This window comes from Marmota flaviventris, chromosome 10 (genome assembly GCF_047511675.1).
Source record: "Marmota flaviventris isolate mMarFla1 chromosome 10, mMarFla1.hap1, whole genome shotgun sequence".
In the NCBI taxonomy this organism is placed as follows: Eukaryota; Metazoa; Chordata; class Mammalia; order Rodentia; family Sciuridae; genus Marmota; species Marmota flaviventris.
Genome location: NC_092507.1, coordinates 121,983,679 through 121,998,305, shown reverse-complemented (window position 1 = coordinate 121,998,305; position 14,627 = coordinate 121,983,679). Strand labels below are relative to the sequence as shown.

The following is a 14,627-nucleotide window of genomic DNA, read 5'->3' as shown; positions in this document are numbered from 1 at the left end:
TTAAGCCCTGGGTGAGACAGTCCTTCTTTCTACTGCTTGATTCCATACTGACCACCTGCCATCCTTCCTTAACCTGGGTTTTTGTGTCCTGAAGCTACATTCTGACAGGTGCGTATATTTGAGTGGAAGTGTGTGTGTGTGTGTGTGTGTGTGTGTGTGTGAAGATTTGTGTACACTTCATCCTGTGGATGCCCAGGCCCTCAGTAGGGGACCCTGAGATGGAGATGGGGTGAGGGCAGTAGTATTAGTAGTAGGAACTCAGGGGCCAGGTTCCCTCAGATCCTATCTCCAAAGTGGCTTTGAGTCAGGTAGTAGTTGCCCACCCCCGCTGCTGCTTTCCTGCCTTCTAATCTGATCTTGGTATTTATGGAGATGCTAAATAGATCACGCCCTCTGAGGATGCAGAAGGGAAGACCCCACAGCCCACTGATCTCATTACTCTGTGTCTTCTCAGCAGATCTGCCGCCCTGAGGCTCATTCAGGCTTGGACCTAATCATATTAATTGAAATATTAAACATTCACAAAAATGAATTTCAATGAACTTCTCTCAGTCCTCCTCCCAGTCAGTAATTGGGGAGACAGCGGCAGCCAACAAAACGCCTCTGATCCTTCCCTTTATTTGTGGCCCCAGATGGGAGGTGTCAGTCTGAGAAAAGAAGCTGGATTTAGGGGGGGGAGCTCTCATCAGACCCTCCTGGCACATCTCTCATGTTCTTTCAGGACAGGGGGATGGAAGCCCTGTGAGGTAAGGATTGGGGGGTGGAACCCTATGACTCAGGGGCGTATTCTGGGGAATTTTTCTCCAGGAGGAAATGAGGCCTCACGCCCTGATTCTTCCAAGATACTTTCTCTGCCTACCATCCCTCTTTCTCATTCCTTTGCAGTCAAAGCTACCTGCCCAGTGTAAAAAGATCATTGACTTTATAAAGGAAGAGTCCTGTTCCTGGTTTTAGATTCTGAGGAAGTGAGAAATGCCAGATAACTGGGATATTTTTTAGAAAAGGTAAAATGTGATGGCCTATGTGGGCAGAGCAGCTGATCATCCAGTACTTACTGCTTCACTGAACCCAACGAAAACGTCTGCAGCAGAATTATGAAAGTACAAAGGACAGATTATGGAACCTTCCTGCCTTCAAGTGGCTTCTACCCCAAGTGGGGAAGTGAGACAGAAAAACACAATCTGTAATAGTGAGAACGGAGATGCTGTTCAGAAAGCCAAAGTAGCCTCTCTCACATACGGGCATCTGGACAATAGGGAGTGATCAGTCAAGAAAGGATAAAGTGCCAGGCATGGTGGTGCCTTGGCAATTTAGTGAGATCCTGTATCAAAATAAAACATAAAAAGAGGGGCTGGGGATGTGGCTCAGTGGTAGAGCGCTTGCCTAGCACCCGTGAGGCACTGGGTTTGATCCTCAGCACCACACAAATATAAATAAATAAAATAAAGCAACTGTGTCCATGTACAACTCAAAAATATTTAATAAATACATAAACAGGGCTAGGAATGCTGGGTGTGGTGGTGCACACCTTTAATCCCTGTGTCTCTGGAGGCTGAGACAGGAGGATCACTAGTACAAAGTTAGCCTCAGCAACTCAGCGAGACCCTGTCTTTATTTTTTAATTCTTAAATATATTTTATTTATTTATTTATTTATTTATTTATGTGGTGCTGAGGATCGAACCCAGTGCCTCATGCATGCTAGCAAGTGCTCTACCACTGAGCCACAACTCTGGCCCAATAGTATATATATTTTTTAACCTGCTATATCCAAATTCTATTTCAACAGGTAATCAATAAAAAGTTATTAGCAAAATACTTTACATTATTTTCACACTAAGTCTTCAAGATCCAGAGTGTCTTTTACATTTCCAGCACATCTAACACCTACAGCCACATTTCAAGTGTCAGAGCCATGGGTGGTTCTAAGAGACCACACTGGCTAGTGCAGATCTGCAGGGGTCACCGTTAGCTTTTCTGGGCAGCGTGAGGTGGAGAAATAGATCTTAGCCAACAGGACCCATCGAGTCTGCTTAACCTCTGCTCCCGCAGGAAAACTAACTGTTCTGACAGAACTGTTAACTGTTCTCCCTCTCACTCTCTTAACCTTCTCTCCTAAAAAGCAGACAAACAACCAAAATGATCACTAACCCACAGGAGGCTCCGGGAAGAGGTCTGCAGCCCAGTAGCTAGCGTACCTCTTTCCCTGGCTGGGAACGGCCTCTCCGAGTCTTTGCAGACGACTGAGGGCCCATCTAATGCTGAGCTGGTTTCCCGTGCTGTTTCCCTGTTCCTTGGGGCAGTGGTTCACAATCCCTGTCGGCTTCTCTCAGCCTCTGAAGGCTGCTGCTGCGCGAGACCCCGTGGGTGTGGAAGCTCAGCGTGTGCGTGTTGACAGGCTCCTGCCCTTTCCAGGCGGCCACTCTCAGCTCCCTAACCCTCCTTAATCAGATACTAGAAGGCCCATTCCCCTTCTCCTCCCTTATCCCCTAGGGAGTGAGAGAAATAATTCGGAATTTTGGGGGAACCCAGGGTGAAGAGAATATTAATCTACATATAAGAGGGGAAATTCTGCCAGGGTGCCCTCTCGGTCCTTTCCAACACCTTCTCTGGGAAGGCCCCTTCCTTTGCAGAGCCCCTCACTCCAGCTCCGGGGCGCTCCCCTGTTTTAGGAGTCCAAGGCTGCCGAGAGCGTGGAGGCGGTGCCGGTGATTCGCCCTGCTCGGGAGGCTGAGGCAGGAGGATCACAAGTCTGAGCAAGTCTGGGTGCTGGGGAGGTACTTGAGTGGTAGAGTGACCCACGCCGAGAGGCCCTGGGTTCGAAAGCCAGTGTCAAGGGGCAGGGACGGGGGCAGGGACGGGGGCAGGGACGAGGGCGGGGAGACGCGAGATTCAACGTCCGCGTCTGGGGACGGACAGCAGGTGGGCCTCGGGGCGGTGGATTCCGCGCCCGGTGACCAGGCGTCCTGCGGCTTCTGCCTCCGCCAGGACCGGATTCCGGGGGACCCTGCCCTAGGGACCTTTATTCCTGTTTTGCTCTAGAACTAAGCACGGCGCTTGGGTGGGGCCAGAGGAAGGCTCATTTCACAGAAACTAAGTTCAGAACCAGCCCCAGAGCCGGCGCACCTCCCACGCTCGCTCCTCGGCGGCAGAGGGGACCCCACTGCGCTTCCCTCAGCCCCGCCCCCGTAGGGGCGGGGCGAGGGCGGGGCGGGGCCTCGCGGCCGCGACCCGTCGCCTGGACGACCGCCCCAAGATGGCGACGCTGCAGGGCGGGCTGCTGGGGCCGGACCCCGGCGCGCTGAGCCCCGCGCAGCTGGAGCAGCTGCGAAACTTCAAGGTGCGAGCGGCGCGCCCCCGCGCCCACGCCCATCGAGTCGTAGCTGGCGAGGACAGGCGCCCGGGCGGGAGGAGGGTCCCTGAGAGGAGAGCGGGGCTGCCCCAGAGGAGGGCGCAGGGCTCAGGGGACGGCGGCTCTCCGGGCTGCTGGGTCCCCGGACCGAGTCCGCCCAGGTCTGCAAGTGCGAGAGCGGCAGCGGGGGTGGCGCCGAGCAGTGGGTCCGAGGTCCAGCCTCGGGTTAGGGTGCCGACGTGGCGGCAGGCGGAGGCTGACTCGGGGGCTCGCGGCGGCCGCTCGCCCGAGCAGGAGGCAGCGCCGAGGTCAGGCCCGTGCGAAGGTGGGCGGCCTGGACCTTGGCGCACCCCGAGAGGAGCCGGTGAGCTTCCGCGGCTCCCCGCCTTCACCCCCGCGGGCGGAGCCTGATCTGCGGATGGGACGTGACCTCTGCTCTTGCCCTCAGATCCAGACCCGGATCGCCAACGAAAGGTACCTGAGGACACACAAAGAGGTGGAGTTGCTCCTCAGTGGCTTCTTCAGGTAGGCGCTTCTCCAGATGGCCGAGCACCGTGGAAAGCCCACAGGTCTAGGGGACAGAGGAGTACGGATGACCTCTGTAGTCATTCCCCCTCTTCTAATTTCTTCAAAGTCGGAAAATATCCCAAGATTTAATTTTTTTTCTAACTCTGGAATTTGTCACACCAAGGGTTTTCTTCAGTTATTTCTTAGAGATTTCCTCCAGTTATCTCTAAATTCTTAAAAATATTAAGTTTCATTCAACTGTAAAGGTAAATGTATGCCGTATACACTAGAATCAAGAGGGAATCTGGCATTGAGAAATCCAGCAGGCATCCACTGGGGTAAACACTATTCTTAATCAGAAGGACTGAACAAGATGAACAGTAGACCTCAAAAAAAAAAAAAAAAAAAAAAAAAAAAAAAAGTCAAATGTCTGCCCTTCTCTACCTGAGAACATTGTTGTAGAAAAACCGCAAGAGTCAGAAGCCACTAATTCCTTGGGCCAAAGAAGACCATTTTCCAGTGTATCCTTCCCCTTCTGCCTGGCATTGCTTGAATGGAAAGGCAAAAACTGAGGCAAGAAAAAAAAATTTTACGGAGCAGCAATCAGGATGAAAACAACAGACAAGAGAATCTCAGATACTGTTTGGCTACAGACAGAGCAGCAAGGTTTAAATAATAATGGCTTCCATTTCCAGGCACTGTGTTGTTTCACTACTTGGGCAGTCATCACACTCTGTTGTAATTGTGTTGCCAATCTTCTGTTTCTGGTCCAGAGCTCCAAGCTGGAGGAGCCATGTGTGTGTGTGTGTGTGTGTGTGTGTGTGTGTTTCCAGTGTTGACCCCTACACAGTGTTTGGCATTTTGGTTCCATTTTGCTGATCCCCCCAGCCACACTACAAAAAATAGCTTATTATCATTTTTGTTTTACAGGTGAGACAGTCAAGCTCAGAGAAGTAAAGTACCTTCCTCAAGTTGCTGACCTAGGATTCGAACCCTTGGTTCTTCCACTGTATTGTGCTGTAAACACAGGTCCACAGGAGAGCCAGCTTACAGCCAAGGGGCTGCTCAGTGGGCCTCAGGGCTGGAGTGGAGCTCAGTGGCTAGTGAGGCTCTGAGTCTCTCTCTCTCTCTCTCTCTCTCACACACACACACACACACACACACACACACAGGCACGCAGACCTGGAGGCCCCTTTTTGTTTTCTTGGGTCTCGCTATTCTTCATATTTTAGCCATTTCTCCCAGCAGCAGCCTCACACGGCAGGGAAGCAGCAGGGAAAGCTGAAACCTGTTCAGTTCCTGGTGAAAGTGGGCTCCTGGGGTCAGGGATAAAGGCACAGGAGTCATCTGTCAGTACCAGACCTGGGATCAGGCCACCCCCTTTTGCATCTTTTCCTCTTAAGGGAACAAAGAGGGACATGGTTTCTTATGCTAGGGAGTGTGCAATCCAAGTTAGGAATGGTTCCAGCAGGGAGATTGGGTATAAACGGTAAAAGCCTGAATTAAATCACCATTTCATTGTTCACAAACAACAGGGTTAGAACACTTGGGGGTGGTGAGTGAAGAGGGGGCTGTTGTTTCAGTCACATGTTGGGGATGCCCTGCTTCTCTGTACAGAAGAGTTTCCAGGAGGAGGCCTGGTGTCTGGGCCTGGCTGCTGCAGGGACAGCCCCAGGCGCCCTCCCATTCCTTCCTTACCATCACCCCCCTTCCCAAGACCAGGTTGGCCACCAGGCTCTTCCTTTTGCTGTTCCTGAAGCTCCCCTGCATGAACTCCTCCTGGCCCTTTTTAGGCCTTTTTCTAGGGTGGAAGAGGGCAATGTTACAAGCTGCAGGGTTTGCTTTGTGTGGGGGTTACTATGATTTCCTTTGAGTGATAGCAGGGTGAGCCAGAATCTGCCCCGTCTTTGTACCTGATATTTCACAGGGTCCTTCCTGTGAGAAGAGGAAGGGTGTGGAGAGGTCAGCTTGCCTGTCTCTGTCCATCTTGCAGGTCTCTGCTCTCTACTTGCCCCAAGCCAAGAGAAGCTCAGAACCATTTTTGTGAACTTGCCCCTTGAATTTTCTGGAATCTAGTGATTGATGGTCATTCAGCCACACCTCTCCAGTCTATAACAGAAATATGCTGTACAGAATCCTTACCTTAATTCTTCCAATTTTGGACCTGAATAATGAAAAGAGTAGAGGTCAAATTTATTTTAGGCACCCAGAAACTAAAGGTTTGGGGCCAGAGATATGATAGTCATATGTGAAACTGTAGAAAGCTTTATTAGATGTTTTGGTAAAAACCTAGGCAGATGAAACTTCCAAATTGTAGTACTGGTCATATTACTCCTTGGTTGGAAAAATCTTCAGTGACTCTACCTTATCTTTTTTGTTTCCAAACATTTTATCAAAATATATAGAGAAATGACATATTCTAAGCTGGATGAACTTGTCCTCACACATGCTACTAGTGTCCAGGTGAATAGATTAAATGTTAGCAGCACCTAAGACCTTTTGTGGCCCCTTCTAGACACTCCCTGCTGGCTCAGGGGTCACTCCAGTTGAACTGGGCTGACTGGGCTGCGCACAATAACCCCACAAGAGACACAAATACCTTTTTCTTTGGGGTTGCTGTGACGGCTCCTCTGACCTTAAGGGTCCGCAGGAACGGAGAGCAAGAGCACACGCTGACCCCTTTTATTGAGGAGAAGCTATTCAAATGAGGCAAGGGGTCAGGTTTCAGGGGGCAGAGTATCTTCATGATGTCCACTTGTCAGCAGGTTGGCTGACACCTGGGTAGGCCACACCCAAGGGCACAGTAAGAGAAGGGGACACACACAAGGCACTTCCATGGAAGATTCTATCCTAAACAGGGCAAGGGGTTAGATTACACAGGAACAGGTGAGCATAGCTTCACCCATGGGGCTGTAGCAAGACACACCCATGCACGAGACACCGACCCTCCACTCTCGCACCCAAGAAGGGTGGGGAAAGATCTGCCACATTTCTGCCACTGAGCGCCTCAGCACCCAGCCGGGGAATGTGACTCAGTCACGTGTAAAGTTGGTCTCCCACAACTCCCCTCAAATGATAACCAGTATTCTTTTTTTTTTTTTTTTTTGGTATGAGGGATTGAACCCAGGGACACTTAACCACTGAGCCACATCCCCAGCCCCTTTTTATATTTTTTATTTTGAGACAGGGTCTTGCTCAGTTGCTTAGGGCCTCACTAAGTTGCTGAGGCTGGCTTTGAACTCTCAATCCTCCTGCCTCAGCCTCCCAGGCCGCTGGCTGACTTCTAAGAGCCCCAATTTGTTTTGTCTTTTTGGAATCTTACATCAATGGAATTCTGTAATGTGTCCCTTGTGCCTGCCTTCTTTGCTCAGAATCTAGTAGATCTTCCATTCTTCTGATTGTATGACTGTACCATATGCTATTTACTATTCTCCCTGTTTCGCTTGTTGTGATGCTGGAAATCAAACCCAGAGCCTCTATATTCCAGTGCTCCCACTGGGAATATAGGTATACAGCTGGACTTGCTGTATACCTTCCTGCTCCCCCATGGAAATTCATAGTTAGACTTCCTTGGGACACTGTGGGTCTGCATGTCTGTCCCATCACACTGGTGTCCCTTGAGGAACCTGCAGCACACTCTCAAGTTTGCTCTCTGTCCCTGGCTTGGTCCTGGTTTTGTGAAAATGTTTGTTGAATGGATGACCAGATGTATATAGCAGTGCAGCTCTTCTGTGAACTGAGCAGTAGCCCGTGTTCCCACTTAGGATGTTTTACTCCTTGCCTAGATCCAAGTTGAAGAAAAATCACAAATGGAAAGGTCCTTGTCTTTGGTCCCCTGGCTTACTGACTTCTGGAATGGGTGTGACAATCTGCTATGAGAGAGCCTGGGGTGGAAGCAGTGGCCACAGCCTTCTTAAACCTGTGCTATCTCCTTCCCTGTCCCTTAATGTTTTCCAGAGAAATGTTTCTGAAAAGACCAGACAACATCCTAGAGTTTGCGGCAGGTGAGTAGGGCAGGTCAGTTTGCCCCGGGGCGGGGTGGGGCGTTGTCCTAAAGCCTGTGCAAGGAATATGCCTGGGAGTTTAGACTCCCGACGGCCCAGGATTCTCTCTGCAGAGTCTGGGGTCCTCCTTCACCTGATGTCCCTCAAGGGAGCTGTTTTCAGAAGGCTTCTAGCTCTACTGTCATCTCCTCAAAATGAGGCCAGATGAGAAATGAGGCAGAACTTCCTCTTGGTGGGGATTGTTCAGAATTCCCAGATTCCCAAAGGAACTTATGGGCAGCCCTTGCCCTGAGACTCTGAAAGCAGTTCTGACCCTGGCTGTGCATTACAATCACCTGGGGAGCTTTTCAAAAGAACACGGATGCTCAGGCCCCACCCCTGGAGAGTTTTATTTAATTAGCCTGGGGTAGGCCCAGCGTCCAGAGTTTCAAAGGCTCCCCAGGTGCTTGTCATGCCCTTGGCTGCGAGATGGCTTAAGGTCAGCGGTATCTAGAGGGCTGTTTTGGGGTGCAGTTAACCCTGGGAGTTGGCTGTGTCCTCCAACTGTGTCTAAGGGAATCTAAGTACGCTTTGCTGCCACGGCAGATGCTGCCTGACTCACATTCTGCGGGTGTATAAAACCCTCTTCTGTCGTCAGACAGCAGAGCCTGGCTTTCCTTTGGGAGGGTATTCTCAGAGAAGGCGTACATTTCAGAGACGGGAGCTGGCTAGCTGAGTGGAGACAAGAATACTTCTTGGCATTTATTTGGGCCCCAAGATGGGCTGGGAGCAGAAAACCCAGAGAATCCCTGAGCCCTTTGATGACGGCTTCTTGTGAGTCAGCAAAGGACAAACAGCATGGTGTGGCAGGAGCAGGAGCCACCCTGTGTCAGCCCTACCCAGGGCCATTTGATCCTTTTTTTTTTTTTTTAAATCCTGGGCTGAGGATCAAACCCAGGGCCTTGCACGTGCTAGACGTGTGCTCTGCCACTGAGCTAAATCCCCAACCCCTTAGGGCCATTTGAGCCTGCACACTTAGCTGCTCTGGTGAGGGCAGTGACCATGGGGATTTGCTGTGACCACCCATTATGTTGGAAAGTGGGCCACCAGCAGTGGCTAGGACCCTGCCACCCTAGCTTTTTAGCAGAGGAAGCTGTCTCCCAGTCTTTTCCCCTGAGTCGAGAGGATTTCTTCTTTTTGATTTTTATCCCAGACTATTTCACGGATCCAAGACTTCCCAACAAGATTCACATGCAGCTAATTGAAGACAAGAAAGCGGCTTAATTAGCAAAATCACACGATGCTCAGCTGTTGGGAGACACCAGACGGAGTCAGCCTTGGGGTGCGTGTCAGCCTCACCCTCGAGGCGGCCTCAGTCTTGGAAAAGAAGCAGTGGCTTATTGGTCCAGGGTGGAAGAGATCAAGTGGAGAAACCAGAGAAGTCCAGTGCCAGTGTCTCAAATCCTGACAGTGTTCTGGGGAATTAGGGACAGTGAAGAGAGGGCTAGGCTGGTCCAACCTGTCAGTGACAGGGCTCTTCCTACTGAGTGAAGTGGATCAAGAGAATGGAGCAGGGAGGGGTGGAGAGAGGTGGAGATGGGGCGGGATGTAGCACCCAGTCGTGCTCCTGCAGTGAACAGAAGCAGTTCCCCGGCGGGTGCTCCTGGGATCAGCTGCTTTCTACCTCTCTAACCCAGGCTGGGCCACTAAGGCCAACATGGTGTTTGTTGTTGTTCTAATTAGTCTTACCGAGAGCGCTTGCCTTTGACACACCAGACCTAAGTGGAGTGTAACTTCTAATCTTCTGGTTGTAGGTTACACGGGCCTCGGAACATCCGTCACACTGGCTAGGAATGTCCGATTGGCTCTACTGTCATTCCTACCCATCCCCCCCTACTCCCCTGGTCTAATCCATAGTCCTCCATTCTCCCCTAGCCCCACCCACAAGGCCAACACAGTTTTTAAGCAAGATAATTCCTGAGCCAATTTTAAAAGCTGCTTTTTGGTTTGTTTCTTTGTTTTAATGGCGGGGGGGTTGGGGGGGGGAAGGCCACACTCCTAACCTAGCAGAGCCACTTCTGTTTTGCAGGGTCCGCTGGAATTACAAGAGCCCTGTTGCCATCAGTGCGGGTCTCCAAGCTGCCTTGGGCTCTCTCTGCTATTGCAAAGGCTTTTAAAGATCCTCATTAAAACCAGACCTTCCTGTTCTCTCTGCTTGGTTTCACTGGGAAGGAGGACAACCTCCTGCTTGGGAGGGCTGCCCTGCCCCACTCTGAGCTGTTAGGCAGCAGGTCTGTGTCTGTGTCTGTTTCTGGTGGTCAGGGGCTTCTTGCTATGGCAGGGCACATTCCCACTCCAGAGCAGAGAACAGGGCTGGGGACCCTGAGAGGACCACAGCTGGCTGCGGTGGGACAGGAACAAGTGAGTCCAGATTTGAGTGTCTTCGGTGGAGGAGGAATTGGGCTGGAAGGACATGGAGAGAAAATGGTATCAGACATTAAAACCCACTCAAGGTCATGAATCTTGTGAAATATGAGCCTAACAGGTGCCTTAGGATGTGGTGGACTTTGTTCTTGAGGGTATTTAGGAATAATGTCCATCCATTTGATTTTTGGCTAAGAGGCAGGGAATGGACCAGATGGTCTCATGAAGTCCCAGAGGCTCACGAAGCTAGGAGGCATGGGGTCTTTTACGTTTATGTCATCCCTCTCTGGCCTCCACTGTCCATTGGCTCCATTGTAGGAAGAACCGCTCACCTGTGTGTCACCTGTCAACGTCACTATGGCAACAGAAGCACAGACCAAAGCAGTGGTTGTTATTTTTATTTCCCTTGCCTCCGCCTGCCTTGTTCCCAACTGCCATCACCTGAGGAAGAGAAGGGGCAAAACAGGGTGTTTAGGGGACTATTAAAACTTCACACAATAAGCTGTGGGATGGGGGCCTGCGGAGCTAAGGAGCACACCCAAGCAGCTCTCACACTGACAATGAGATATCCTTGTTTAGAAAACCCAACAAAGCCTTCAGCAAAAGCATACACCCACCAAGGGCCTCTGGTGTGAAGGGTCATGTGAATGCTCTTGGACCCTTTCCTGGGAGAAGAGACCTGCAGTGGTGGGAAGGGTGCCTGAGTCACAGTGGAACACTGGGGGTAGATGGCTCATTCTTTGGGGGTTTCCTGTTAGAAACAAGGACTACATTTCTCTTAAAATGTTTACATTTAAAATCCATTTCTGGGCTAGGGTTGTGACTCAGCGATGGAGCGCTCTCCTGGCATGTGTGAGGGCCTGGGCTCAATCCTCAACACCACATAAAAATATGTATTATGTCCAACTACAACTAAAAAATAAATATTTTAAAAAAATAAAATACATTTCAGCCAGGCATGGTGGGACAGGCCCGTAATCCAACTACTTGGGAGGCTAAGGTAGGAGGATCACAAGTTCAAGGACAGTCTGGTCAATTTAGCAAGATCATATCAAAAATATGTGGTACAGTGCCCCTGGTTTAAAAGGAAGGAAGGATGGATGGATGGATGGATGGATTCAAAGCCTTCCTGAGGAAAGAATGAATTTAACACATGGAGGTAGTGCTTCTACTTGGTGTCAGATGCTCTTGCTAGGTCCTGGGGGTGAGACATGACTGTCCTGCCATATAGTTGTTTATGGTCCGAGGAGAGGAGTTTCTTCCTCCCATGACTTTATCAGACTAAAAGCTTTATGAGGGCAAGAACCAAACCTAAAGATTTAACTTGTTCTCTGCTGAATTCCTGGTTCCTAGTAGGTTCTGGCAAAGAGCAAGTGCTCAGCATTTATGGAGAGAACGAATGCTGCATAAGGAATGAGCAGTCACCTTACAATGCACTAACTGCTGTAATGCAGTTCTATAGAGAGAAGCCGGTAATAATACAGAAGAAAGCAAAGGAGTGAGCGTCAGGTTTGGGTGGGGGAGTGAGGGAGTCTTGTAGACACGGATATGTGATGCGCAAGAAAGGTTTTCCCGGCAGACCTAAGGAGGAAGGGGATGATCAGAGCACCACAGCGCCTCTCATTCTTCTAAGTAGGAGGTGGGAACAGACCCTGTTTGTGGCCTGGTTACCCTCACTGCCCTATTCTTCCTTGCTAACAGAACTCCAGATTTGTCAAGGGCAGCAGGGCTCAACCTCAAGTGGTGGGTCATATTTGATCTGGGCCAACCGTAACTCTTGACATTCTGATTTCCCAGCCTGCCTTGCAGCTAGCGGCTCCCCTGTGCCCATGAATACAGGTAGAAGGGCACTGGGGGTGGGGGAGGTTTTAGGAAAGCCTTAGCTTTCTTAAAAAAGGGGGAGTGAGTACAACTGATTGAGCTGGTGTAGCTCTCCTTTTTGATCTGGACCTGAATGTGATGTCTAGAACTGAGCAGCCATCTTAAGACCAGGAAGTGACCTAGCACGGGCGGGACCAGGGTTCGATCCTCAGCACCACATAAAAATAAAGGCATTGTGTTGTGTCCATCTACACCCCCCCCAAAAAAAGAAAGAAATCCAGTCCTCTAAAACATCTGAAAGATTAGAGAATCCTGGGGTCCTGGTGGTACCTTTGAGTACCTGAACAGCAGAGCGATCCCTACCTTCAGACTTCTTGGTAAGAATGATGAATTTTAATTCTGTTTTGAAATCAGACCAGAGTTTACATCCTGACCCCCACCTGCTAGAGGTGTGGCCTTGGCCAACACTTGAGGTTCTCATCTATAAACAAGACTTGCAATACCCACCTCTGAGGTTGCTTGGATTAGACATGAATGGATACATCGCCTGTCGCGTGGGAGGTGTTCACTGGTGGGCCAGCCTTGTGGGAGGTGTGTAAATTGCAAGGGTGGGAGTAGTGAGAGGAGATGGCAGATGAGGTGAGTGAGTCACAGAGGGTACTGTGTGCTAAGCTAAGGAGGTTACATTTTTATCTTGTAGGAAATGGAGAGCCAGCCAATAACTTTCCCCACATTTTTTATTGGTGCATCATAGTTGTATTTAATAATGGAATCTGTTACACATCCCTCTCTACACATGACGTAGTAATTGGGCCAGTGTCACTCGCTACTTGCCACCCCAGTCCCCAGACTCTACTGATCTCCCTTTGGTTTTCGTGAGATCTCTGTCCCCACCTTTCTTTTCCTTTTTCCTCTCTAGCTCCCACATAGGAGAGAAAACACACGACCGTTAACCCAGCCAAGAATTCTAAGTCCCGAGGAACTCATGAGGGGACGTGCATTTAGCAAGTGTGGTCACGTGGAAGACAAATTAGAGGGAGTGAAGACAGAAACGGAAAGCCGATGGGGAGACAGTCTCGACAGTCTGTCACTGTTGTCTCACCCCTACCCCTTCAGCACTTCTTACCCCCTCCCAACTCTCCTGTCCACTGCAGCAGTTGAGCATGTATTAAGCTGCAAGTAACAGAAAACCAGTTCATTGTGCCTTAAGCAAACAGGGACTTATTTTGCTCACCTAATGAGAAATCTGGCAGCAGGCAGGGTCAAAGTTTAGAAATGTCACCAAGAGTAGGCCTGTTCTCTTTGACTCTGCCAGTCATCGCTTCCACCTTTTGGTTGCAGTAAGGCCTCTGCATTCCCAGGAGTCACTTCCACATTGCAGACAGGAGAAGGGGACAGAGCCAGACCAACTTTCTTGAAAGACCTCCCCACCAGTGTCTCTTGGGTCAGACCAGAGTTAAGTGGCTCACTCTAAGTTCAACAGAGACCAGGGAAGAGAGAAAAAGGTGGTCAGGAGTGGTCAGCCCCAAAGCAGGATGTGCCCCACTGCACTCCCCAACTCATTCTGTTACAGCTAGAGGGTTTTTTTTTTGTTTTCTTTTGGGGGGTGGGGGGGAGGGTAGGGGGAGTACCAGCGATTAAACTCAGGGGTGCTTAACCACAGGGACACATCTCTAGTCTTTTTTATTTTGAGACAGAGTCTTCCCAAGTTCCTTAGAGCCTCACTAAGTTGCTGAGGTTGGCTTTGAATTTGCAATCCTCCTGCCTCAGCCTCCTGAGCTGCTGTGATTACAGGTGTGTGCCACTCACTACTCCTGGGTGCTAGTGTTCTTATTTATTTTTATTTTTTTGTTGTTCTTTTTAGATATACATGACAATAGTGTGTATTTTGACATATTATACATACATGTAGTATAACTTATTGTAATTAGGATACCATTCTTTTTTTCTTAACTTTTTTTTTTTTAGTAGTAAATGGACACAACATCTTTGTTTAGTATTTTTTTAATGTGGTGCTGGGGATCAAACCCAGTGCCTCATGCATGCTAGGCAAGCGCTTTGCCACTGAGCTACAGCCCCAGCCCAGCATACCATTTTTGTGGTTGTACATGGTATGGAGTTTCACTAGTGGTGTATTCATATATAAACACATAGAAAAGTTAGGTCCAGATCTTTCTACTGTCTTTCCTATTCTCATCCTCCCTCCCTTCCCTGCATTCCCCTTTGTCTAACCCAATGAACTTGGAACTCGTGTCCTTAGGGTCTTTTAAGAAACCTAAGTCAGGCTATGTCACTTTCCTCCAACCCTTCTCTGGCCTCCCATGAACTTAAAAACCAGTTAGCTCTCAGGCTGGGACGTAGCTCAGTTGGTAGAGAGCTTGTCTTGCATGCACAAGGCCCTGTGTTCAATTCCCAGCACCTCCAAAATAAAAATAAAAGATGAAACCCTGTTAGCGCTCCACAGCCATGCAGCTTTGCGACTCCCTCCGTCCTGCTCTCCTCCATTCTCACAGTGCTCCAGCCACGCGGGTCTTGCCTCCT

The 14,627-nt window shown here is 49.8% G+C and overlaps 1 protein-coding gene across 2 annotated transcripts; it reads left to right on the top strand.

The window, feature by feature from the left end:
* Positions 1 to 3,250: 3,250 nt before the first annotated feature.
* On the top strand, positions 3,251 to 10,048 carry Riiad1 (regulatory subunit of type II PKA R-subunit domain containing 1). 2 transcript variants are annotated; one of them, XM_027953875.3, is made up of 5 exons: positions 3,251 to 3,339; positions 3,800 to 3,876; positions 7,816 to 7,862; positions 9,055 to 9,183; positions 9,931 to 10,048. In XM_027953875.3, the coding sequence occupies exons 1-4, from the start codon at positions 3,256 to 3,258 to the stop codon at positions 9,123 to 9,125; spliced, it is 279 nt and encodes a 92-aa protein (XP_027809676.1). In that variant the 5' UTR covers positions 3,251 to 3,255; the 3' UTR covers positions 9,126 to 9,183; positions 9,931 to 10,048. The 2 variants fall into 2 exon arrangements, with proteins under 2 accessions (XP_027809676.1, XP_027809675.1); XM_027953874.3 differs by lacking the exon at positions 9,055 to 9,183.
* Positions 10,049 to 14,627: the final 4,579 nt, after the last annotated feature.